The 24,158-nt window shown below is 51.4% G+C and overlaps 10 protein-coding genes and 1 non-coding gene across 12 annotated transcripts; 3 read left to right on the top strand and 8 right to left on the bottom strand.

Moving 5' to 3' along the window:
- The first annotated feature begins 113 nt into the window (after nucleotides 1-113).
- PV09_06198 (uncharacterized protein) lies at nucleotides 114-2,459 on the top strand. The gene has a single exon (XM_016359797.1). It carries the CDS (start codon nucleotides 138-140, stop codon nucleotides 1,989-1,991), a length of 1,854 nt encoding a protein of 617 aa, XP_016212245.1. The 5' UTR covers nucleotides 114-137; the 3' UTR covers nucleotides 1,992-2,459.
- Nucleotides 2,460-3,086: 627 nt separating this feature from the next.
- PV09_06197 (uncharacterized protein) lies at nucleotides 3,087-4,911 on the bottom strand. The gene is made up of 2 exons (XM_016359796.1): nucleotides 4,023-4,911; nucleotides 3,087-3,962 (listed from the first exon to the last, which is right to left on the bottom strand). The coding sequence occupies exons 1-2, from the start codon at nucleotides 4,673-4,675 to the stop codon at nucleotides 3,134-3,136; spliced, it is 1,482 nt and encodes a 493-aa protein (XP_016212244.1). The 5' UTR covers nucleotides 4,676-4,911; the 3' UTR covers nucleotides 3,087-3,133.
- Nucleotides 4,912-5,234: 323 nt separating this feature from the next.
- Nucleotides 5,235-6,791, bottom strand: PV09_06196 (uncharacterized protein). The gene has a single exon (XM_016359795.1). The coding sequence runs from the start codon at nucleotides 6,331-6,333 to the stop codon at nucleotides 5,251-5,253; it is 1,083 nt and encodes a 360-aa protein (XP_016212243.1). The 5' UTR covers nucleotides 6,334-6,791; the 3' UTR covers nucleotides 5,235-5,250.
- Nucleotides 6,792-7,389: 598 nt separating this feature from the next.
- PV09_06195 (mannose-1-phosphate guanyltransferase) lies at nucleotides 7,390-8,715 on the bottom strand (the record flags this gene model as incomplete). Its single annotated transcript, XM_016359794.1, has 5 exons — nucleotides 7,390-7,409; nucleotides 7,464-8,340; nucleotides 8,407-8,553; nucleotides 8,612-8,655; nucleotides 8,709-8,715. The coding sequence occupies 5 exons, from the start codon at nucleotides 8,713-8,715 to the stop codon at nucleotides 7,390-7,392; spliced, it is 1,095 nt and encodes a 364-aa protein (XP_016212242.1).
- Nucleotides 8,716-9,834: 1,119 nt separating this feature from the next.
- PV09_06194 (uncharacterized protein) lies at nucleotides 9,835-11,496 on the bottom strand (the record flags this gene model as incomplete). The annotated part of the gene is made up of 1 exon (XM_016359793.1): nucleotides 9,835-11,496. One exon carries the CDS (start codon nucleotides 11,494-11,496, stop codon nucleotides 9,835-9,837), a length of 1,662 nt encoding a protein of 553 aa, XP_016212241.1.
- Nucleotides 11,497-11,839: 343 nt separating this feature from the next.
- On the bottom strand, nucleotides 11,840-13,533 carry PV09_06193. Of its 2 annotated transcripts, XM_016359792.1 has the most exons (3): nucleotides 13,407-13,533; nucleotides 12,287-13,308; nucleotides 11,840-12,235 (listed from the first exon to the last, which is right to left on the bottom strand). In XM_016359792.1, exons 1-2 carry the CDS (start codon nucleotides 13,435-13,437, stop codon nucleotides 12,314-12,316), a joined length of 1,026 nt encoding a protein of 341 aa, XP_016212240.1. In that variant the 5' UTR covers nucleotides 13,438-13,533; the 3' UTR covers nucleotides 11,840-12,235; nucleotides 12,287-12,313. The 2 variants fall into 2 exon arrangements, with proteins under 2 accessions (XP_016212240.1, XP_016212239.1); XM_016359791.1 differs by having other exon boundaries at nucleotides 11,840-13,308.
- Nucleotides 13,534-13,681: 148 nt separating this feature from the next.
- Nucleotides 13,682-17,469, top strand: PV09_06192 (uncharacterized protein). Its single transcript, XM_016359790.1, has 7 exons — nucleotides 13,682-13,831; nucleotides 13,882-14,041; nucleotides 14,104-14,496; nucleotides 15,124-15,258; nucleotides 15,316-15,665; nucleotides 15,718-16,992; nucleotides 17,043-17,469. Exons 1-7 carry the CDS (start codon nucleotides 13,814-13,816, stop codon nucleotides 17,214-17,216), a joined length of 2,505 nt encoding a protein of 834 aa, XP_016212238.1. The 5' UTR covers nucleotides 13,682-13,813; the 3' UTR covers nucleotides 17,217-17,469.
- Nucleotides 17,470-17,945: 476 nt separating this feature from the next.
- Nucleotides 17,946-18,080, bottom strand: PV09_06191. The gene has a single exon. It is a non-coding gene; the product is annotated as a tRNA-Ser (tRNA).
- Nucleotides 18,081-18,892: 812 nt separating this feature from the next.
- On the bottom strand, nucleotides 18,893-20,746 carry PV09_06190 (uncharacterized protein). Its single transcript, XM_016359789.1, has one exon. It carries the CDS (start codon nucleotides 20,730-20,732, stop codon nucleotides 19,668-19,670), a length of 1,065 nt encoding a protein of 354 aa, XP_016212237.1. The 5' UTR covers nucleotides 20,733-20,746; the 3' UTR covers nucleotides 18,893-19,667.
- A 105-nt stretch (nucleotides 20,747-20,851) lies between these two features.
- On the top strand, nucleotides 20,852-21,697 carry PV09_06189 (uncharacterized protein). Its single transcript, XM_016359788.1, has one exon. It carries the CDS (start codon nucleotides 20,921-20,923, stop codon nucleotides 21,329-21,331), a length of 411 nt encoding a protein of 136 aa, XP_016212236.1. The 5' UTR covers nucleotides 20,852-20,920; the 3' UTR covers nucleotides 21,332-21,697.
- Nucleotides 21,698-21,942: 245 nt separating this feature from the next.
- Nucleotides 21,943-23,959, bottom strand: PV09_06188 (uncharacterized protein). The gene is made up of 2 exons (XM_016359787.1): nucleotides 23,743-23,959; nucleotides 21,943-23,690 (listed from the first exon to the last, which is right to left on the bottom strand). Exons 1-2 carry the CDS (start codon nucleotides 23,788-23,790, stop codon nucleotides 22,485-22,487), a joined length of 1,254 nt encoding a protein of 417 aa, XP_016212235.1. The 5' UTR covers nucleotides 23,791-23,959; the 3' UTR covers nucleotides 21,943-22,484.
- Nucleotides 23,960-24,158: the final 199 nt, after the last annotated feature.

Raw genomic sequence — 24,158 nt, 5'->3', positions numbered from 1 at the left:
CAATTTTTCTGCCTAGAATCCTGGAACAGCTGGGTGAAATCACGTGACTTCGTTAGCCTGTTTTGGTGCCGTAACAATCGACTACCTGGATTTTACGACTCACCCCCAAACATCCGCAACATTACAAGCCCTGCAGCATGGCTACTTCGGTCGCCGTGCACTCGCAGCAAGGCTTCCAGACTTTGGAGCATCAACAACCTCATCCTACCTCGCAGTTGCCGTCCGTGACGACGCACGGAAATCCAGTATGGCAGAACCCCAACCCACCTCTGCCCCGAGGACGCGCGCCCCGCGACCCGCAAGCTGTAACGACCAAGTTGCAGTGTTCGACGCTGGCTGATATGGAAGCCAAGTTGCGAGACTATCTCAATAACCCACCTGCTCCCCCCGAACACTGCACTTGTGAGCTCACGCTGTGGGCTGGTGCCTCGTTTCTGGTCAAGCTCGACTACGTCCCGCCAAATCTTCGAGGCAACCAGCAACCTCAGGACATGGGCATGTTGCAGGCGGTTGCCGACTTCAACGATCCACGACCTCAAGCAGGCACTACGGAAGGCCGAGAGACCGCGCTGAGTGTTCTCGACGCCCTTCAGGAGCTCAGCGACCCGAAAGAGACCATGAAACGGCAGCGGGCCATATCCAAGGTCTGCGTAGCAGCCGTCCAGAAGACGGACGGCTATAGATATAGCTTCCACAACAGCTGGAGGAGCGGCGAGGACAACGCGTATCGATTTTCCTATTACTGCAATGACTCGCTGCTGAACAAGGACCGCGTCGCGAATGGCAAGTCCGGCTCCCAAGGAAAGCGTGCCACAAAGCCCGTTTATGACTGCAAAGGTGTGCTCAGCATTAAGTTCTCTGCAACTCGACAGTGCATAGACGTCGTCTACCGGCACATACCATGCCACGAGACATACGAAGATAGAGCCCCACCTCCGCGAAAGAACTCAAAGAGGCGAGCGGAATGGGAAGCTAAAAATCCGGACAGAGTAAAGGCACCGAAGAGGGAGAGCTCAGGAGCCAGCGAGCAAGCTCGGGAACCACCACAGAAGAAAAAGAAAAAGAACGACGTCAATGAACCGGCAAAATCCACTGAGGCCGAGCTGAGAGAGCAGAGCATGATTTCCTTGCTGGAACTAATGCGTCCCGAAGAGAAGAAGGTAGAAGCACCAGCAGCACAAACTCCCACGGCATCTTCGTCAATGCAGAATGCCCCTGTGGCCCCTGCAGCCGCACAAAAGACGCCGTCGCGACGACAGCCGAAGAGTGCAGTCCAATGCGCAATCTGTGTGTCACGTCGAACAAAATGTGACGGGGCGAAACCAAAATGCAGACCTTGTGCAGAGAAAAATTGGCCCTGCTTTTACCAGCCTGAACAAGCAAGTTCATCGATTGCGGCAAAGGGGTCTCATACTTCTCCGCAGATACAAAGCAACTCTGTACCGACCTTCGATACCATGCAGCAAGGCGAACTTACTGCGCTCACTCTTGCAAGCCAAAATGAGGATCTCCAGAAAGAAATAGCAAGCGTGCGCCAAGATCAATTAACTGCGCAAAAAGAAGCTTACGAGCTCAAAGCACAGCTGGCAGAAATGCGTAAACAGATTGAGTCCTTGAAAGCAGAGAACAACCGCTTGAATACGCCACAGCCACAACCCATCCAGCAACCTCCGCCACTTCAACAGCAGTCCACAATGAACTCATCCATGAACCTTGGACATGAACGAAGTCGGAGCACACAACACCACCATATACCATCAACGCCGCAGCAGCCCAGCTATTCTCCGTATCAGCCAAACACGCATCAAATGTATCATCACTCTCAGCAGAATCAAGCTGCCCATTCACGAGCGCATGGACAGCCTGTGTATCAGACAAACGATAACAGACCGCAACCTCAGAATGCTTGGAACCAAGGTCTGTATGGGCCATATCAGCAACAACATTCAATGCTGCCCAGCGCACACAATATGATGAGTGGCTATCGGTAAACGAGTTTGAAAAGTAACACTGATGATTTACCACACACATGAATACGGCCGTATGAATTGGTTTTGGATCATTTTAGCGTGGACTTCTGATCTTTTTGGCCATGACTGACTCTAGTCACAGAGTCGAATGTACAGTGTCACGCGCATATTGGATTTCCCAGAGGAGCCCTAATCCTAAATGAGGCTTCGTGGAGATCGCATCGACTTACCGTGGCTCAAAGTATTTTCTTTAATTCCATTTAGCGAACCGTTGTAATCACTGTTGCTCTTTTCGGTTTAAGTTATGGCATGTTTTGGGAGTTTACGGAGATGGTTGAGGGAGGTTCCTCATTCTTAAGATACCACTGAAAATGCAAGCGACGGATCTCTTTAACTCTTTCCAATACTTATCTAGCTTGCATACGTTAAGTTTCTCGAACGCATTCGATTTTCATGACTTGATTCCAAAGACCACACATGTTTGAGCCTGCTCCCGAAGTACATATCAGAAACAGTCTGAAAGGTTTGATCATTGCTTACTGCTCAACAAAGAAAGCAAAATTCAATGACGTTTTTCACGCTCATCCGGGGAGAACTTTCTTCCGTCCTCGTTCGCGTACGCTTTCTACCAAGCTTCATGTCCCAATCCTATCCATTCGCCGTCTGTGCCATGTAGAAACAGCGGACCCAACCAGTTTCGACAGCTCGGCTCACGCTAGGCAGAGCCAGTGGAAGAGAAGATGACAACGTGTTGCGAATCTCGTCCCAAACGTCCGAGAATTGAGCCCGACACGAAGACAAAGCAGCAGGAGAATGCAGCGCCTCTCATGTATCCATTTCGGCCCCTCGACCCGTAGCCGGAGCGAGGGAGTCGTCTTCCAACTTGTTGGGTATTTGACGAAAGGGCATAGCGACCGGGGTTCCCCTTCTCGTTTTACTTCGATCAAGAAACGTGTTTGATGCAGCTTGACCTTGTGGAGCTCTTCGGTCCGGTCACGGTTTAGAAAAACGAATCAGACGGATCAAGCGAAAAGAAAAAACACAAAGGACGCCAGGTACGGTCGAACTGAGCCCAAAAACGACAAGAGAAATGAATATGGCATCAGGTTGTGCTTGCGAACTGATGTTGGATTCGTTATCATGATACGTAAACACGTGGGTGGCTAGAAGCCAGCCTTCTCTTCAAAGTAGTTTCGGCATTCCTCAACGCGTTCAAATGGTATTACAAAGACTGGGTGGATTGCCCTCACACGATCCTGCTCTTCGACAGGCAGGCCTTCGGCCCGTCCGGCCACCGTCCAACCAAAACCGGCCGTGCCCTTGACGAGCTCGAGCTTTTCCTGGTCCTGAAACGCATAGACGTGCTGGGCGGCGCTGAGGCCGGCGAGCACGTAGCAGCTGTGGTAGCCGTCCGGGCCTTTCGAAGGCTTGTCCCTCAGGCCACCGCTGCGGAGGTTTTGGCAACAGCACAATATGTACCTGGCCAGACCTTCTCGAGACCACAAGTCAGACATCTGCTGGCCGAGCGCAGCAGCTATGAGCGACCAGCAACCGCCTACCCACCAGGAGTAGCATCCGTCCACGAGCTTGTTGGTTCGTCCTGCAAAGCCGGGCTCTGGCGCGTGCTGCAGGGATGACAGGCACGAGATCAGACTGTGCATGTTGAGATTTCCAGCCAGGCTTCGGGACGGAGCGTCGATGATGCTGAGACAGGCTAGTCCGCAGAATGCGTATGCACCATGTGCTTCGTTGTCGGGTGCCCCGGCGATGCCGCCTTCGTACGTCTGGCAGCGAGCCAGCCAGTCCTCAAGATTCGTAAGGAACGTCTCGTCTCCGATGACCTTTGCTGGCGCATCTGGGGGGAGTTCCAGGGGAAGATCCAGGAGGGCTATGATGACCATGCTGCAGTAGGCGCCGCGTATGTCGACCTCGCCTCCTTCGACCATGGAAAATCCGCCGTCCGGTTGCTTCATGCGCCCAAGCCAATGCCATCTGCTGCATGTCAGTCTTCTCTTTTTTCATGCGAAAACTAAGCCGACAGTAAGAGCATACAAGGCTTTACGGTCAATCAGGTCCAGGGCTTCCCGTCCACCCACTGTCACCAAGCTCAACACAGAAGCGTAGGTTGTGGCAATGTGGCTGAATTGACCATGGCCACCCCCGAATCCACCGGTTCCGTTCTGGAAGGGCGCGAGAGTGCCTATCACCTGTTCCTTGTACACGCTGACGTCCTCGCCGAGAAGGTACAGGCCCGTCAGAGCCCAGTACAGCATCCACGGCCGGCTCGCGTCTAGGGCAACAAAGCCCTTAGGAAACGGTCCTGCGATCTGCATTTTCAAAAACTTGACGTGTTTCGCTCGCGCTAGCGTCGAGACTCCGTGCAAGTTCAGGTCCCCCTCGGGCTCGGCGAGCAGCTGCACGCATTCCTCTACGGTCGCATCCTGCAGCTCCGCGGTCTCCGTCATCAGGCCATCCTTGATCGGAGGCGGTTTCGTGAACAGGGGGGGTATGAAAGGAAAAGCATCGTCGGTGGCCGGAGTTCCCACCTCCGCCAAATTGTCGTCGTCTTGCAGCTCCACAACTCGTGACCTTCGGCGTCCTGCCGGGGGAGATGCGTTTCCCGAAGCCGCAGAAGCAGCGTCGGAAGTCGCCATTCTGCTGAAGTATCTACCTCTCTTACGGCGCAGAGGGATGCGAAATGGCATGTAGTGGGCCCGTCCTCTTTGTTCGTCGTTCCTGTGACGGGAAAGAAAGGTTCAGTCCACGGAGCCGCTTCGTCTGATCCTCGTCCTGGTCCCAGACCGCAGCAACATCACCAGCACAAGGGTCCCAAGGGGGGCATGAAATGGCTTTTGAAAGAAAAAAAAAGAATTGAAATTGCGTAGTTTGTTGGATTAAAGCAGAATGACGCTTTTGGACTCTTTTTTTGCATCGAGATACGGAGCAAGGGTCGAAAAGCTGGAGAGGACCAGGATCCAGCTTTAGAACTAACACGTGCCAGTTCTCCACTTGTGTTGTGAAGAGAAAGACAAAGCAGCGGCGCGACCCTAGGAGCTTAGCATGCAAAAGCGCTAGTGACAGCATAAGCATTAGACATTCCCATTATTCCGGATCTATAGCTGGTACATGGAACGGATGACGTTCTACATCCGCTGCTCGTCAATGCGTCTTCCCGCAAGGAAAACAATAAAAGGAGGCCTCAACATCATCAAGCACATGGCGCCCAAGATTTGGAAAAAAGAAAAAAAAAAGCCGTCGTCTCACGCCAACCACGGCGATTTCAATATACAGGCCAGCCATCGCTCTCGCTCTCCGACCGTGACCCGTCTCTTTCCCTCGCACGTTGCACGAAGCCGAATTCTCTCTCTTTCGTCCACCGGCCGTCGGCCTCGTACGTCCACAGCACGAGTCCCGTCGCCCAGCCGAGCGCGGTGCCCAGCCGATGCGTATCCTTGAACGCGTTCTCGATCTTCGCCAGGTCGGCTTCCTTGTTCTGCACCGTCCAATGCGGCCGGAAGCTCTTGTCCTGGTCGCTGAGCCACTCCCACCAGCTTGTCCTGAGGCTGACGAAAATGCGCCGCGCTTCATGTTCGCCCACCTCCAGGCCGACGAAGACACCGCTGCCTGTCTTGGTGACGCGCCCGGTGCTGATTTCGAAGCACGTCATTCGCGCGGCGAGCTGTTCGATGTGCTGCGAAAGCTGTGCTATCCGCGAACCGGGCAGGGCATGGAACAGCGTGATGTGCGCAGGGACTTTGAGTCTATCTGCGGGGAACCACCTTTCTCGAAGCATATTCATCTGCCTCGCGATTTCGTCGCTCGTTCTGAGTGTCAGGACATATTTCGGGTCCTTTGAAGCACTGGAGGGTGCGGATGTTTGGTACTCTTCCCTCGTTGAGGTCGAGGAGACCGCGCTCGTCGGTGTGATCGGCGTAAGCGGAGGCGTGGCGGTAACGCTGCTGCTGAAGCTTAAGGCTGTCGGCGACACACGACGTTGCAATTCATTCTTTGGATTATACGTCGAGCCTGGCAGCGATGGCAGCAGCCAAAGCTGTGGCGGCAGACCCGTTTTCATTGGCCCCTCCATCCTGCCGCTGAAGCTTTGCGGCCTTGGCTTCTTCGTCGGTGGCTTCGAGTACGGCGCTGGCGAGTAGTGCTGAGGATCGGTGATGGCAGGAATTGATCGGGTTCGTGCCTGCACACGGTTGTCCTTAAGGGAGAGTCGCCTGGGGCCACCTCCTTTGCCGTGCGACGCCGGATCATCGACATAATTACGACCTTTGGCTCCACCGGTCTTGTACCATGAAGTCGCTGCCGCAGACAACTCGTTCAGATCCCAGGAACGGGACTTGGCGTGTGGCATTTCTGCGATGCCCAATGGACAGGGCTATTTCGCTTAGGTACGCCTCGTGCTGGTAGGCTGAACGGCGTTCGCATTCATGAATCGCCGCACTCTTATTAAAGGGAGGGAAAACACGAGGAGAAAGCGGACGGCGAAAGAATCGGAACGCGAGGCAGGAGTAAAAAGAAGTGCATGCGCAACCACCAGGAGCTTTTCACATACCGGTCCGTTGCACAGATCTGCGCGCGTTTGCTTCCAAATCCTCGACGCACCGTCCTGCAGCCCTTCAAAGTCTTGGGTGGCAATTGGCTCGAATTCCCATGCGGCTACGATCGTAGTCGTGCGGGGATCCGTTCGCGGAGCCTTCCACTGAGCGCTGCAACGGGCTCGTAAAGTTTGCCCTGCCATCGTCAGGCTAGTTACCTTTGCGGAAAAAAGGTACACCTGGGCGGCCATACTGGGAGCCAGGAATAGCAACCTCATGGCCACATGCAACGTCTCTGGCCAGTGTCTTACAAAAGATCCGCCGGGCTAACGTTAGTGACAACCCCCCCGCCTCTCCCGTCCTCCACGGATCCAATCTAGACTTTGATTCTTTAAAAAGGCCAGATATAAAGATGCGCCTTTTCAGATGGCTGAACTTTTTATCTCGATTACCCAACATAACTAGGGAGGCTATTGAGGCTCGTCTCCAGATCACCCATACCAAACCATGACCAGCTTTGCGCAATGTCTCGCGTGCGCATGAAAAATAGAACGCCGAAATGCATGGAACGGCCTGACCATCGCCGCTGGTAGAAGTCAAATAGAAAGAGAAGAGCCTTACGACCCGAAAAACATAATATGCCTGTCAGCAGTCCGCAACAAACGCCCAACCCATGGTACAGTTCGGTGTCCAATACCCGCTTTTTCGCTATATCAACGCAGGTCAGCCGCACTTGTGAGATGAGATGTCCCGATCACCCCCGCGCGATGGCAGCGCAAATGCCATCTGGTAATCACACATTACAAAAATGTATTAACTCGAATCTTGTAATCTTCACATCGTCCGTAGCCTGAGAATGCTCGCAAACCCCTCTACATGATGATCGATGGTGCTGTGCGTCGTTAGCAACCGATCCCAACCATGTTGGCATGCTACGAATACTTACTGTCAACGTTTGCCTTGATGCTCTTGTGCGGAAGAACGGAACCGCCGTTCACGTAGATTTCGTCGCCAATGCTCACATCGTCTCCCAGCACCGTCACGTTCTCCAGTCGTGCCCAGCGACCGACGGTGCTGTTCCAGCCGACGATGGTGCTCTTGACCCAAGCGTGGTCCTTGACCTTGCTGTTCTGAAGGAGCACACATCGCTGCAGACGAACTCCGTCGCCGACAACCACGTTGGGGCCGATGGTGACGTTGGGGCCGATCTTGCAATTCTTGCCAATCTTTGCCGTCGGGTCAATCATGACGTTGCCACCGTGGACAAACGGCTCGGAGGGCGGCACGAGGAGCTTTGAACCCTTCTTCGCCAGCGAGGACAGGTACAAGCAAGTGCCAGCGAGGAAATCCTTTGGCTGACCCACGTCCATCCAGAAACCCTCGAGGTCAAAGGAGTGCAGTTGACCGTCCTTGACCATGGCCGGGAAGGTCTCCTGCTCAATGCTCGTGGGTCTCAGCTCAATCCTCTTCAAGACGCTTGGGTTTAGGATGTAGAGACCGGCGTTGATCCGGTTGCCCACGAACTCGATGGGCTTCTCAACGAAGCGGTCAATTCGCGAGGGGTGGCCCGGCTTGTGCACGACGACGCCGTACTTCGACGGCTCTTCCACCTTGGTCACAACGATGGTGCCCTCCTCGCCGTGGGCCTTGTGGAAGTCTGCGAGCTGCTGGAAGGGGTATTCGCAGATGACGTCTGAGTTGAGGACAAAGAAGGGGGAGTCATCCTTGGCTAGAATCTTCTCGGCGAGCTTGAGAGGACCAGCGGTTCCGAGTGGCTCGGTCTCGACAGAGAATTCTATGCGGACGTTGTATTCCTTCTCATACTGTAGTACAAAGCAAAGTTAGCCACCATTACGGTGCACCTATGCTCCAGCCAGCCTGAGACGCACCTTCTTCAGCGCCTCCGTCATAATCTCTGGTCTGTAGTTGACTGCGAGCACGATGTCTGTGACACCTGCGGCTGCTAATGCCTGGATCTGATGCAGGATCATGGGCTTGTTGCCGAACTCAACGAGGGGCTTGGGTAGGGTGAGCGTCTGGGCAAGGACGGTTAGCCTCTGCGTGAACGGCGCCATCAAGCTTGTATGTGCATACCAATGGACGCAGACGCGTGCCAAAGCCGCCGACGAGAATAAGAGCTGCGAGTCAAAGGTCAACACGGCCTCCAGCAGGACAACGCAGGCATGCTCACCCTTCATCTTGATCTAGTGTAAACGTGGTCTGAAGACGCAGTTGCGGATGGCGATTGCGACGGCGATGAACACAAAGTGTCGAGCGTTGCAGGCAGAAGCGAAGGACGTGGGCCGTGGCAACGTGCGGGTATCGCGGCGGAGTACAGGATGCGCAGAGAAAGTCAATCGTCGTCAAGGAAAAGAGCTGAGCAGCAGAGAGGTTACAGTACACCTGTTTTATTTCTCGTCCTGCTAAGGAGACACCAACCAGAGCCTCGACTCAGCCAAACCCTTATTACTACTGACCCTTACAGGCGGGCTGTGGCACCTTACCAATTTAGTAGGGAGCCGCTATTGCACAGTGGCTGAGGGCGCTGGTTCACTCCACTAATTTTGGCTCCAATCTCGGCCTGCTCCTTTTCACAGACGAGAACGGCTTTTTTTTTTTCTTCTGCTCTGCCGGTACGCGTGGCCTGTTACAGTGCGAGTCCAGGTCTCGTGAACACCTTTGTTTGGTTTTCTGCGCTTGTCCGCTTGTCCTAGTCCTTGTTTCGATGGCTCACCGACTTGGAGCCGCCCTTGTGTCCTCATGACCTCTTTTACTCCTGACCGTCTTCAGCCGAGCTTATGGGCTCTGTGCTTTTAAATTTGCCGTCAATTGCACTGTCTTCGAGCGTCGATGGGCGTGTCCAGCACGGTTGGGAGGCATCTGGATCACCTCGTGCTCTTGAAGTGGACAAGTATACTGTTTCTCCAGTCGTGTCTGCCGTCACAATTTTAGATGCCGATCCAGCCGACCTTTGTCTTGCCACGGTTGCTTCGTGGACAAGTCAGCAGACGATCATGCAACAGATCCGAGAGAGGATCAATTGGATTGAAACAAGGCTGCGTTCCAAAAGCGCAGCGAAAAATAACTTGCACAAGTTTACGTTGAGCTGAACTATCTATCACCTTCGCCATGCATGGACTTGCCTGCTGTGGCTCCACACCACACCATCTTTTTGCCGCTTACCAATGTCGAGCCCCCTCTTCTGCATCGTTGACATTATGTACAGTGGCATAGATTACACCATCGTTGTGTTTTTCTTGCTTTTTTTCTTGTTGTACATGTTATTGTTGTCGTCGTCGTCGTCGTCATCATTGTCGTCATGAAACACCATTCTTGTCTTTGTTTCTATTCCACAGATCTTTCCAAAACTGCCTGAAGCCGTACCCCTTCACCTTCAAGTTTTCGTCGAAAACTCGCGTGTTCTCAGCCTGAAAGGCCTGCTCAAGAAAGCTGCCAGGCCGGTGACCAATCACTTCCACGTTGACCTTGCGCTTTGTCGCACGTTCTCTGATTTCGTCGGCCAGCTGAGGTGCCACTTCTGCAAAGCAGCTCTTCAACTCTCGTTCCAAATTGTAGTACGGCCTCTGCGCCATTTGCGGAGCCATCAGATTGTATGAGCGACAAAGCGAATTGAGATTCTCGATCGACAGTTTGTGAAAGGAACGTTCGTTGGCCTCCCATGTTGGATCACGAAAAACCTGCGGCGCAGGTTGCACCGGGCTTGCAGGATTGTCTTCAGGCGCTCGTGTAGCTTCGTCGACATCATTGTCTTCTATGAACGCCAGGTGCGATTTCTCAACCGATGACGTCTCCTTGATCTCTATGTGATTGTTCGCATTATCCTGACCGGGGGTGCTTGAGACTTTAAGTTCCCCTGTCAAGGTAATCTGAGACAGATGACCTTGCGAGTCTACGGAGTTTACTTGTTCCACTTTCTTCTTCTGCGGATTGATGATGGCTTCAGCCGCAGCATACGCTTTGGCACGCTGTATTTGCGTCTCCAGCGACCCGCCCTTGCTCGCAATCATCCGTGCAGCATGCCTCTTCCAATCATTGCGGAGCCGAGCTCTGAATTTGTTCGCTGTGCTAATAAGCTCCTGTTGCTTCTCTATCCACGGAGGTACAATATCCTGTCGTTGAATCATCTTGTTCATGAGATACTCGGTCGTGTCAATAAAGGGACTGCTAGCTTGGTAGTCTCTTTCGATGTGCTTGCCACGAGGGAGGTTTTTGAATTGGCCTCGGGCAATGGCATCTTCGATTCGCTCGTTCGCAAGGGATGCCAGACCTTGCAATGTCGCCGGTATGCTGCGAGCTTCAGGCGCGAAACGCGCCTTCATTTCCTTGCGATACTGCTCTCTCTCCTCAGCTGTCATGCCAGAGTCTTTCATTATAGTGTAGATTGATGTACGGTCGCGTGCGTTCGCCAGCCGAGCTCCCGATGACGGCTCATTCCTGGATCGGCCTGTGTCAACTTTCACCGGTGCTCCGCGCGGAGCCAAAGAGCCTCGGGGCACGCGCAATGGCTTATGTGCGTCGTGTAGCATTCGTAGTGAGGTGTCTTCAACAGACTCGGTGCCTGTCCACGGCGCCGCCCCTGCAATATCCCTCGTCCCTCTACCAGCACTTTTTGGAAGCTCAGCTTGCGCCAAAGCGCTGGCGTTCTTGCTTTTGAAGTTTGCCCCAGCAATGCGTTCTTCGAGTTTCCGCTTGAGCTCTGGATCGAAACCCGCCTCTTCAATTGCCTTTCTAGCGCCATATCCGCCGGACTCGAGCGCTTCTTCGCTCATCTGCTGCAGCCGCGCCGATAATGCTCCCTGCTCTTTCTCCTCATGGCGGGTAGATGAGCTGCCGTTGTCCAGGTGGTGTGGCGAATTTGCGAAGCCGCGTTTAGAAGCAAAACCTAAAACATTCGGCCTGGCTCTTGCTCGCAAACAGCGAGTGCAGATGAATGTAGCTGAACTCGGAGAGACTGGCATGCGGAATGAAAAGGATGCCTCACTCAATTCATACAGGTGCTGCAGTGAGGGTGTTTACAAGAGTCCGTATGACGCCACAAACCCGATGCGGAAATCTAAGATATAGCTTGGCTTATTCAGCCCTTATTCACCTCCAAGCTCACAATCAACCCCAACGGAGGTGCGGCTCGTGGAAACTAAAGCTACATTTGCTAGGTTTGACACTTAAAGAACTCTGGCTCATGAATGTACTGCATATCCTTATTCTGCTAAGTTCGAGATGTTGTTGTTATCGTAGACTTGGACAATTTTGTACTAATTGAATAGACGATTAGTGAATCAACGTTCCTATTCGAATGACAACCCCATAGGAATGCAAGAACTTCTTTTTATATTATCGATTTCAAGATAAAATGCACAAAAATGTTTCAGCAAATCCAACCGACTTCAGAGGCATATACCAACACACTTTCATGCTTTGTGAAATGGAAATGAAATGTCACTGGTCCATACAAGAAAACTGCCCTTGGCCTTGATGCTTTCCGATTTACTGATGCAAAGCATGACAATATGAACTTGAGAATAGACATAAGTGATCACTAAAAGTGTAATAACACAGCCGTTGAGTAGATCCATTGCAGCACTCAAAAACTGTGAAGAGGTCTTAGCATGTTGAAGTAAGCTCCATTGACCTTTTCGCCCTGACGCCAGTCTGTAGGAAAGGGGTGAATCGATTTCATTCGTTCTTTGGCTGGCCGCACTGCATCACATTATTCTAAAGTTCGAACACTGCTCCTATCATTATACGTACGTGACCGGGAGAAAATAGAAAACCTCGTCAATATATCTTCCTCGTCTTGCTCCAAACTTTCATGAAATCGATTTTCTCAGCAACGCCCAGCCCAACTCTTTTGACGCGTCCCAACCTGGCCAGATCCTCAGCGACACGATCTAGCACCTTCCTCTCCTCGTGGCTAAGCTCGTCCCCGTTGCTGCTGACTAGCGTATCCGAGCTCGACAGTGTACTTCCCGCCTGCATTTCGTCGAAAAAGCTTGTCTCATAGCTATTCGACCGGGCAGCGACTGGCTTTGCGTCCGGTGCCGTATTGTAAACAGCTTCTGCAATACGCACACGAATGCAGTGCGTCGGGCGAGAGCATAGATCCCACAGGAAGGTTAAGTACGCCCCCGGGATCGGTGTGGTGATGTCCGCAGGAGTATAGCGAAGATTGATTGGGAATATCTTGGTTTTCGGCGGCGTTGTAAGAAGACTGGGGCTGAATGGCAAGATGGCTCTTCCGTTGCTGGTTGTGCACTCGGGGAGAACGACGATGGAGGAGTCCGGGTTTTCCTTCAACAACGTAGCGAGGGACACTAGCTTAGCAGTCTTCGCCGGCGCAAGCTGTGGCCCTAGAAGCGCCCGCACGATGGCGTGGAAAAGCGAAATCTGCTCGACGAGGCGAGTGTTCGGGTAAGAGGCCGTGAAGACCGGGTCAAAGATTGCAGCCAGATACAAGCAATCAATAGGCGACGTGAACGAGCTCGCGATGACTGTGCCTGGCTTTGGTAGACGGTGCTGATGCTGTGCTAAACTGCCCCTTCTTACGCCATCAATCTGCAAGTCAACCCACCAGATTCCCGGTATCCCAAGCATCGTCCATAGCGCCGCCTTTTTGACCAGAGAGTTGACCGGCAGCCATGAGAAAAGGACGAAATAGGTGATGGAGAAAGCGAACAGCAACGGCACACGCACGCAAAACAGGAAGACGTGCAAAGGCAAATATATTCCGGAAGGCGTAGGGGCTATAGGGAAGAAAGGCGCGATGCCCGAACCTGTGATTGTCGCGCATGATGGTCAGCATGGGCGCACTCAGGTACATTTTCGGCATTCTTTTCAACACAGAGCTGTGCGTACGGGCGTTTGGACTTACCCTTGTCACGGTACTGTCCGTACTTCTCCATGCGAGCGTTACCGGTCCATCTAAATATTTCCTGCTATAAAGAGATTAGATATATCTGGCCGAGTCAGTGCGGAAAAGGTGATTTAATACTACGAATAGCACATCGCAGCATGATTTCATGTAGCATGTGAAGAGATCTGAGCTTGGGCTGGTGGCGCTAACGCCCTTTGAGGTAAGCGTCGCTGCTGGGGCCCGAGTGTTTACTGGTAAACATCAGCGTCTGCATTGACGCTTTCGAACTCTATCACCAACCCTGAGGACGTTTCCTGTCTCTTGACCGTAGATTCCGTTTGGAAGTGAAACTATGGTCTCGTCATAATCCGCGGTCTTTTCCATCCTTACTAACAACAGCACCTGACAATACAATAACCGTTGCCATGGACGTCAGCGACACAGTACAGCACCGAATTGCTTCTGCGAAATTCAGCGTCTAACAATTTCTAAGCAGACAATGTCAAGTTCGCGTCTCCGCCCCCCGGCGAAGGTCGTCATGCCATCTATCGGCTTGACAGAGATGAGTGCTTCGGAACACAATGCTCGATCAGCAATGGCACCACCTTCACTGCCAAGCGGAACGCACACTTTGAAGCATAAGCCATCGGGGCGTAAGTCAGCAGCCGCAGCCGAAATAGCACAAAAGTCAGTATACTAACAGTAACAACACAAGTGCTTGAGCCTCAATCGAAAGTACCCCGACAGACGCTTGCTGAACGAGCTGGCCAACCGTACACGAGCAAGAACCCGCCCGCGCAGCCATCGGCACGTCATGTCAACTCAGACGTAAAGAGGACAGCTCAGTCGGGACCCAAAAGCCTGACTTCGTTTTCTTCTACACACGGCTCCTCGGCGAGAGGTCTCCCAGGCCCCGGATTCGCTACAAATGGACGAACGAGCGTGAATCAACGGCCACAAACGGCAATGGGGCACTCAAGAAGCAAGTCGCAATACAGCGCCAGACCAGGCAGTGCAGCAGGAGGACTGAAAAGGGCGTTGTCGCAAAGTGTGCGAGGAGATCATCCGACGGCGGCAGCGCCAGCTTCAGGCCCTGCGACCAGCAATAGTGAGAACCCATTTCTTTCTTCTTCTTTACCCTCACCAAATGTACACACCAGTTTCAGTGTATTACAACCCAAACATCTTAGCTCAAGTCTCGGCTCAAGGGATCTGTTACATCGCTCGCGAGCAGCAAGCATTCAGAGCGACGGACCTGGCGCGAGATCAGGCTCTGTCCATGCAACTGCGCCGCTTGGTTCGGAGAGATGTGTGACGAATCCCCTTTCGGCTTCTGCGACATCATCGACAGGCAAAAGAGTTCCATCATTATGCACGAGGTTTGGAGATCTTCATATAAATTGCGATGGAAAGGCGAACGTTGTGCAAGAACGTGGAGGTACACTCGCACACAGCACTGGCGAGAACCGCAAATGTGTTCTTGTGCACCTCCCTCCACCGCCACCCACAAATCAGATCAGACAGACTTCTGCATTGCCGGTTATGTCTACAAAGAAGCCCCCATTTAACTCAACTACATCGCAAGGCACAGGTTCTTCTGAATCCGCGTCCCCCTCTCCTCAAGACTTTTCCTTTGTCACACCACGAAAAAGAAAGGCTCAGAAGTCTTTGATGAAGACTCCGAAGATGCCTCGCCAGGTATTCTATAGCAAAGACTCACTAACACCGTTACCAGCTTGGAGCGACGAGACAATCGAACGACGTTTGAAGGGCTTTGACGACATGATGATGATTATGAACAAACAGATGGAAGGTACCACCTTCAACCAACAATTCCTAAAGGACACCATAGAATCACAGCGGGATCAACGTGAGTTTTTACGATTTGGGCTCTAGTCCATCCAACGCATGTTAACAACATTCCCAGTCATTGAAGCTCAGATGACACAGAAGAATATGAGCAAAGATATTGATCGGCTCCGAGAAGAGCTTAGTGAGCTTAAGGAGGAGAATTCGGGCTTAATCATGGTGCAGACTGAGCTGCAACGGAACCACGAGATTGAGGTCGATGATTTGGAGCGAAAACATCGTTATGAGCTTGAGAACCTGCGAGATGAGCATAGGAAGGAAATTGACCGATTACAACGCGAGACGAGCAGAGAAACAGACGAATTACGGCGGAATCATCGAGAGGAGATCGATGAGCTCCATCGGAAGCATAGACAGGAAATCGACGACTTGGAGAGGCGATACAAGCATGAGCTAGAGGACGAGAGGGTAACTTCGAACCATTGCACCGTAGCCGCCGAGCCATGCTAATCTCGAATAGAATCGCCGACTACGTGAAGTTAACGAGATTTCAATCCAGCGGGATGAGGCCATATCGAAGATAGCGACAGGCATTGGCGAGAAAGAACGAGAGGCTGACGCAATCCGAGAGGAGCTTCGACAACGAGTGGCAGATCTCGAGCGTGAAAAGTTGGTCCGCACCAATCTCGAAGCCAAATTCTCCGACATCTCTGCCAATCTGCTCGAACTGCAGAGTGCAAATGGAGCCATGCGTGCCAAAATCGACTTCCTTGAGTCTGACAACCAGCAGCAATCAAACCAGTTCGCAGATTTGCACAGGCGCATGCAAGAAGCCATTGAGGCCGCCGCAGAGGCAAAAGCGAAACTTAGGGCCGAAGAAACGCTGAGGCGCAAATTGCATAACCAGGTCCAGGAGCTGAAGGGCAATATCCGAGTCTTCTGTCGAGTGAGGCCAACGCTAAACGATGACGAGAGTCCGGCTGAGATTAGCTTTCCTGACAACACCGAAGAGGCAAAAGAGATAGTTGTCCGTGGGGACGAGAAGACGAACGCGCTTGGGAAAGTCACGGCAACGAATCATACCTTCACTTTTGACCGCGTCTTTGGTCCCAGCAGTGCTAACGCAGAAATATTCGAAGAAATCTCGCAGCTCGTGCAGTCTGCTTTGGACGGTTACAACGTTTGCATTTTCTGCTACGGCCAGACGGGTTCCGGTAAGACCCACACGATGTCGTCAGCGGACGGTATGATTCCCCGTGCCGTGCGCCAGATCTACGAGTCCGCTACCGCGCTCGAAGAGAAGGGCTGGAAATATCGTATGCAAGGATCTTTCGTGGAAGTGTACAACGAGAACATCAACGACCTTCTCGGGCGTGCTGAAGACCTTGATAAGAAGAAGCACGAGATCCAGCATGACATGAAGCGCTGCAAGACCACGATCACAAATGTTGAAGTTGTAGAGCTCGACTCTCCGGATCGTGTCAAAGAAGTTCTCCGTACGGCGGATAAAAACCGAAGTGTGGCTGCAACAAAAGCGAATATGCGCTCCTCAAGGTCGCATTCGGTATTTATCCTCACGTTGACGGGGGAGAATAGCATCACGGGAGAGAAGTGTGAGGGTACGCTTAACTTGGTGGATCTGGCTGGTAGCGAGAGACTTAGCCACTCAAAGGCCGAAGGCGACCGCCTTAAAGAGACACAGAACATTAACAAGTCGTTGTCATGTCTTGGAGATGTTATTGGAGCTCTAGGGTCGAAGGGCGAGAGCGGCCATATTCCCTATAGGAACTCGAAGGTACGTCCAATGTTGTATGCGAATGTGCTAGACGCTGATGTTTGGAACAGCTTACTTACCTTCTTCAATTCTCCCTTGGCGGAAACAGCAAGACCCTCATGTTCGTAATGGTGTCGCCGCTGCAAGCACATCTCTCTGAAACGTTGACGAGCTTGAAGTTCGCGACCAAAGTGCACAACACGCACATCGGAACGGCCAAGCGGCAAAGCAAAGTCTTGCATTAGCTTTTGATCATACCATGCTGAAGAGGCGTTTGTGTCCGACCTTTTAAATGTTTGGAGTGTGATGGACATTGGAGTAATAGGATTTTGCTTGGTTGTCCACACGTTAGCCGAGTTGGCTCTAGATTGCCGGTGTAAAGGCAAAGCCGGAACTTGAGATGATACCTACAACATGAAATGGCTAACGCATATTCGAGCCTGAAGCATATTTCGATAAGAAATTTTTGCCCGCTCATGGTTGCAATCTGTTTTTTTCCACGTTCAGTTTTTTTTTTTCTCGTGTCGCGTGCAACTGAATGCTCTCAAACCTCTTCGCCGTAAAAAAATACAAGGTCATTACATAGCATGACGGAGAAACTGTGATCACACGAGATACGTCTGAACGGATTTAATGCTTGCGTTCTTCTCTTGTGGGATATCCGAAAGGGCCTGTGAAGCATCTTTTCTCTACGCAGTCTAGTATCTCGTAGCGCTAGATGTAGAGACACATTGCTTCAAACTCATACACAAGATTTCTATACCTGCTTAAACATTGAAACCATCAATAAGTCTTCAAATTCAGTGAGCCTCTTTGACAATTCGACTTTGTAAATTCTCGTGGCAAGATCTTGTAACATTGGCCGGGCTAAACGAGATTGCTTTCAACCTAAAGGAAGGAATAAAAAAAATTCAGATACCCTCACAGCCAGGATACCAAAAAAGAACAGGCCAGAACAAAAGAGCAAAAAAAGCCGACGCCGGCAGGACTCGAACCTGCGCTCCCGAAGCTATTTTGTTGTTAATGATCTGATTCGTGATGCGGGAACTTGGATTGTGCTTACGAAATAGATTTCTAGTCTATCGCTTTAACCACTCAGCCACAGCGCCCGGTTGCTTGATACCCGAATTTTTAAAAGTTCATTATAACAAGAAGTTTTGCTGCAAACCGACGAATTATCGACGTTGGGAAGAAGCTTTGGTTGACTTGCCTAAAGCTCGAACAACCTTGACTGAGGCGCGAAAGCAGGAGCACATTATTAAAACGCCAGTACTTGCCAGATTCTTCTAAATCTATCTCTACCAAGGTTTGGATTCAAAGCATTGCTCTCTTGCGTCCAGAGAAATTTTTTTTTTTGATTGTTGTGCTTTTGAGCGCTTTGCTTTTTTGTTAGACTATTCATTTATTTTCTTTTTTTTTTTTTTTTTATAAAAAAAAACCTATATTCTTATTTTTGAAAGATGGAAAGTTATTTCACACCCCTAGAGTCCAAGTCTGCAAAATTTGCATATGCACGAAATCTCCATCTTTAAGCTTAAGCTTTCCAATTGCAAAATAAATGACTGCGAGATGAGCGCTGACGTTGTACCTCTTAAAGCTTGTTGTGCTGGCCATGCTCCTCATGAGACGGGACTTGGATCTAAACTAAGGCGCCCGTTGCACAAACATCAACTTCGAAACCGAGCGCTAAACGCAAGAGACGTATACGGTGGTTCATGGTAGGCTGATCTCATACTTTTCAACCCTGATTGTAATGAAGAGACCTGAAAATAGAACGCAATAACGCGTGACTCGTTCAAAGCTAGCGACGCGGCCATCCTTCTCGTCTACTTGATTTTAGTTGCCTAATGGAGAGAATCAGAAAAATATCATTTAGTCGATGCGCAGGACAATATACGCGTGAGAAATGAAAGTCTGGAGCATCGACATCCGAATTGATGATGGCAACGACGAAAGTGGCAAATATTTCATAATCGGTCGCTCTTTGCGAGGCAAAATAGATTTGCATCGCGATGCTCCCGCCAGACGATATATGGGAAATCGACTGTTGCATTGTCATGAGGAGCTGGATCAATTTACATGATGGAGTTGTGTAATCCGTTTCCCAGAGTTTGAGAAGAGTACATTAGCCTCTAAGTGGGTACCGTCTGCGGCCCTCGACCGCCCTCAATTTTCTTCTACAAATGTATTTGTGCCAAACTGTGAATGGCCCTGGGAAACGTAACGCGTTCCAACAAAACCTCTGTCTTTCATGTCGAGAGGAGAATGATCTCGCCTTGCGGAAATAACGATTAGTCCGACACCAACCGTAATAACCGCAGCTTTTGCAGTAGGAGGGTTTGCTCTTGTGTTCCCCCAAACCCTACTTCATTCGATGTATCAGCTTGCGTACACACCATAGATCTCCAGAGCTTTCACGAAATCAACTGAACGACCTTTCATTCGCTCGCATCTTGGGCGCGCAGAGCCATCCATCCAGCCATATCTCTGATGCCGCTCTTAGCGACGTAGATGTCTCAGTGCTGTTTGCGATTGGAATCTGGCTTCGTTTCGGGAAGCCAGTTGCGGACGAAAGTTTGGACAAGGAAGCTTGATAGAAAGGAAGCCAAAATTTTCATAGAAGGATTGATTCAGGACGAGAATCAATCCAGTAGCTCCCTAGGCGTTTGTAGAATTCCACTCAGCGCTAAGCTCGTTCAGCTTTTGATTGCCGTGTTGAGATCTCCAAGTTGGTCCCAGCTCACAATGCCGTGATACTCACTCAGCTCTCGCTCCTTTTCATAGTTATCAATCTCCTTGCCTTCGCCAAAGAGACCGGCCGTGTGCAAAGCCGCGTACTGAAGTTCTTCGATGCCGATTCTCTTGTACTTTCCGAGTGGGAGGTTGTTGGAGCTCGTACATAGGATATCAGTACACAAGCTCGTTCCGGCGAATTGATCCAAGACCTTCGTCTTAAAATTGCGACGCATATCGTCCAATCTCTCAATCCGTTGAGACAGGCGCTCCATGTCCAATTTTCCAGAGGGAAACAGAACTTTGTCCACCTTGGAGAGAATAATCTGATGTGGCGTATTGGCCTCTCGTAGCAGCTCCAAGGTCTGTTCGTCACTCTTCTTCAAGCCGACATTGATGTCTACAAGCAAGTACGCAATGGCGAGCTGCTTTCTCTTCTGTAAATATCGAATGACCACGTCTCCCCATGCCTCTTTAGATCCAAATCCATACCCAGGGCAATCTACAACCACAATGCCGCCGCCCTGCCCTATCACGTTCCTAACCTCAGTGCCCTTCTTCAATTCCTTGGATCCCGCCTTCTCCAGCATCTCTAGACTCTGTCCTTTTTTTGCCACGCGCCTGGTACCTGGGACTTCAGCCGCGGGTCCTACGCCGAAGAAGTTCATGGTCTTCGTGCGACCGGGATGCTTGCTCTCGTGTGCGATTTTTGCATTCTTCTTGTTCAGTAGCGCGTTCAACAAGGAGCTCTTCCCTACGTTTGAGCGTCCCAGAAACGCTATCTCTGGGATTTTGGAGTCTATTGGGATATTGGGAAGCTTCGACGCAGAAAATAGGAAGGCAACGGGGCCGTTCGTGAAATATCGATTCGCACGGTCAAGGTCCTGGAGGGACGGTGCAGCGGTTGTGTATGAGTTGAGGACATGGGAAGCAAGGGCGGTGCTGGATGTACTTGTGGACATACATCTTGCTCTTGATAAATTTTCTATAATAGCATGACCTCTATGCATCTGGGTTCGGATGTGCATTGCATTCGCGCATCTGTTCTGCTGTTGAAGATTAGCAAGACGCGGAGGTAAGCACCCAAAGAGGCAAGCCATCTCGCCGCATTTTCTCCGAAGTGCGTACATATCATCGCATTCCTTCAAGCGCATCTTTAGTGGACTCTCCAGCACATCTTGATATCTAAAAGAAAGCTGGGGAAGGCTTGGGAAAAATGGCGCAGGCTTCTAAACTTCGCTCCCTTTACCGCCAATTGCTACGAGAGCTGCCTCTCCCGTCACCGGCGCCCAATGCGAAATTGCCGACGAGATCAAAGCCCTCTATCCTCTCACACCCATCCCCTATCAAATCACGGATGCGCGATTCTTTTGCGATACCGAAGTCGCCTCTGGCGACAGCTCCCGAACGATCAGAGACATACCTCGAAGCTCGCATACAGGAAGCCGAGCAGTTCATACAGTATCTCAGAGCGCAAAGGCAGTATACAACCTTGCTGGAGAGATATAATCCAGGAGCAAATATGGACGAAGAGGAAAGAGTCAGGCTGACGGCAAGAAGAGTCGGGATGGAAATGCCTATCGAATTCGACGTCAAGCCATTTGAAAGCGGTGGAGACAAGAAATGAGCAAGGAAGAAATGAAATATTCAATTACACATGTGACGAGTCGAGGGAGCAATCTGCTTTGGCAAGCGAAGACGTTGAAGGTCATCATCTGTCTGCACATTGGCATGAAAAAACTTGTCAGAGTCAGCGTGAATGCAGCCCGGGTATCGGATATACGCATCTATGGCGCTGGAACTTTGTGGCGAATGTAAAGGCATGATAAAGAAACTCTCTAGATGGAATTGTTCCATTTCCATCATCACCGGTCCATACTGGAATTGAATTTGTTATTGAAGGTCAGTGTTGAATCTCTTTATGCAGAACTAGACCGTAAATGCAACAGGGCTGCCATTCAACTATGCTGAGCAGCAAGAGTAAAGTTCAGAACATCACTCGCATGACGTGTATGAAAGGAGAAAAAGGCGTCGTCTGATTCCATTATGAACGCACTCCATCTCGACGTATATAATGCACACCTTCTTTAACAATCTCGATCCATACTCAGCCTCGCAAGGAGCGAATCGAGAGAAATAGCCATCGAAACAGTCTTGAAAGTTTGATTTGAGAGATCATTTCCGTTCTCAACGAGTCATTACGGCAACAGTTGCGGATTGTTACATGAGCAAAACGTTTCGTCTTTTGGTGAGGCGAAGCCATCCCCCCCGCCGATTCTCCTAAATTCTCCCGCAAACAAGCTGTAATGGAAGTTTTGAGGAGCTACGTAATCGCAAACAAACGGATGCCGCCAAAAGACTACCTAAGTCGTCACATATTGGGTGGACACATCTTATTGCCTTTAGGGGCAAATCCGCACGCTGCTGCGCTGCGACGGATCTCCCTCACACGCTTTTGGCTGTGGACAGGGTGATTGTAACATCATGAACGTCGTGACATCCTTTGAGTTCGAACTAGAGAACGCACAGTCCTCGCTACCTGCTTTCATCACGTAAATTTTAATCATGCGAACACGACGTCACTAAAAGCGGAAGGACAAAACCAAGATAGTTTTGATCGATGGCTGAGAGCAGGTTGAGGGCAGGCGCGAAAAAAAGAAAGGGTTGGATTACTGTGGTAAGGCAATAATGAGCCTGGACGAGGTTTCATCGGCAGGAAGCTAGCAGCGGTTCTGCGCAGAGTCTGTGACATCGACCAAGGGCTCTGCGAGCGGTCCTGACTAGTTGGCGCCTTCGCCCGCAGCCGCTAGCAATGCAATGAGCGCCTCCCGCTTCTGCCACTCTCCGATCACCATGCACATAGCCGTGGCGAGGATGATCTCGTACAGCCTAAGCTTCTTGACGCCGACGGGGCCGGTGGCCTCCAGCACTTCCTTCTGCTTGATATCGAGCGGCATCACATCCTCGAGCAGGAGCCTGTGAAGCACGTCGTCGTAGACCTGCAGGGTGCCCGCCTTCTTCGACGCCATCGAGCTCGTGTATTTCGCCAAGCATTCCTCTCGGAAACCGGCGTTCCTCTTAGACGCCAGGCGCGAGAGCGTCGAGCCCAGAGTCGTGGTGCGTTTGATCGGGCGGTCTCCGTCCAAGCAGACCGTAACCACAATTGGAATGCGCACGCAGAGTTTGAGATGATGAAAGCGCATCCACCAGCCGCAGGTCCTCGGCTCCTTGACGGTGCCCGTGCCTTTCCAGTAAAATTCGAGGCCGGCATAGTCGAATCTGTACTGCCGTGGCTTGTGGGTAAAGGGGGAGTGCCACGAAAAGTACACCACTTCAGTAATTAAATCCTTTCTGGGCTTCTCGGCCGGCTCCATCTTGTGGGGCTGGCCGGCTTTGCGCTCTTTATTGTATTCGCGATGGTATTGCTTCCCCGACTCGCCCCACATTCTCCAGGTCCTCACCCCATAACTCCTCACCCTTCGTGCTTTCTCGGTCGGCTGCTCAAATTTGCAGTCGGCGGAAACGACGCCTCTCGGATCGATCACGTCGGGAGCGGATAGTTGCTCACCGAACTGCAGGATCCATTTCCTCCAAAACCAGGAATTGTTAATCAGACAAACAGCTGGACTGTCCTTGCGAGGTCCTCGCCGCAGTGTTCGCGGCGGATGATGGAATGACAGACACGGTTTGTGCACGAAGAAGGTGTTTTCCGCAGCAGTGTCTGGAACGTTGCCCTCCCGAAAGATGTCTTGATCCCTTTGTTTGCGGGGCGGATGAAGTCTTTCTTGATAAGCCGACGTGAGGGGCGTGATTATGTAGTGCTCTTTGCCCTCCTTCCGATGGTAGATGTTGTAGGTTGACGCCGCCAGATGGTCCACGTCCAGCCGCTTCGATGCGCCCGTTTCATCGGCGGCGCCATTGCTCTTCTCTTTCGAAGATCTTCCATCGGCCACGTTTTTGCCCGTCAGTGCATCGCAACTCATGTCCTAGCTCGCGTTCAGCAGGGCCAAATTGGAACTCACGGCAGTGCGAACTCACCCCAGCTTTAGCCGATTTCCCACCGGGGTCGTCGAGCGCCACAGACATGGGGATGCATCTAGTTCATCTCACGCAAACATGGAGCTAGAAGACCTGAAACGATAGAGAGAAAAGTTGGCCTGCAGTCCAAGCAGCCAGCTGCCTTTATCTACGATTTCCATATGACAAAACGTTCAGGTGGTTCTTGACGTGCCCATCGATCAGCACGTCTCCTTTCCAATCTCGTATTTCGCTAGTCTACTGGGCGAACCCTGACATAATCATGCGACGTGCACACTTGAGCGCATGCGATTCGCGCACGGCCGAGCTGTTTGTACGCTCCCGGCCACAGGAACCGCGTGCATTGGCGGGCTATTTCACACTAGATGTCGGCGCTCTTGCGAGGCAGACTGTCCGAGAGAGGCCGGGATGAGATA

The sequence above is a fragment of the Verruconis gallopava genome (assembly GCF_000836295.1).
Source record: "Verruconis gallopava strain CBS 43764 unplaced genomic scaffold supercont1.21, whole genome shotgun sequence".
In the NCBI taxonomy this organism is placed as follows: Eukaryota; Fungi; Ascomycota; class Dothideomycetes; order Venturiales; family Sympoventuriaceae; genus Verruconis; species Verruconis gallopava.
This window is presented reverse-complemented; position numbering and strand designations above follow the sequence as displayed.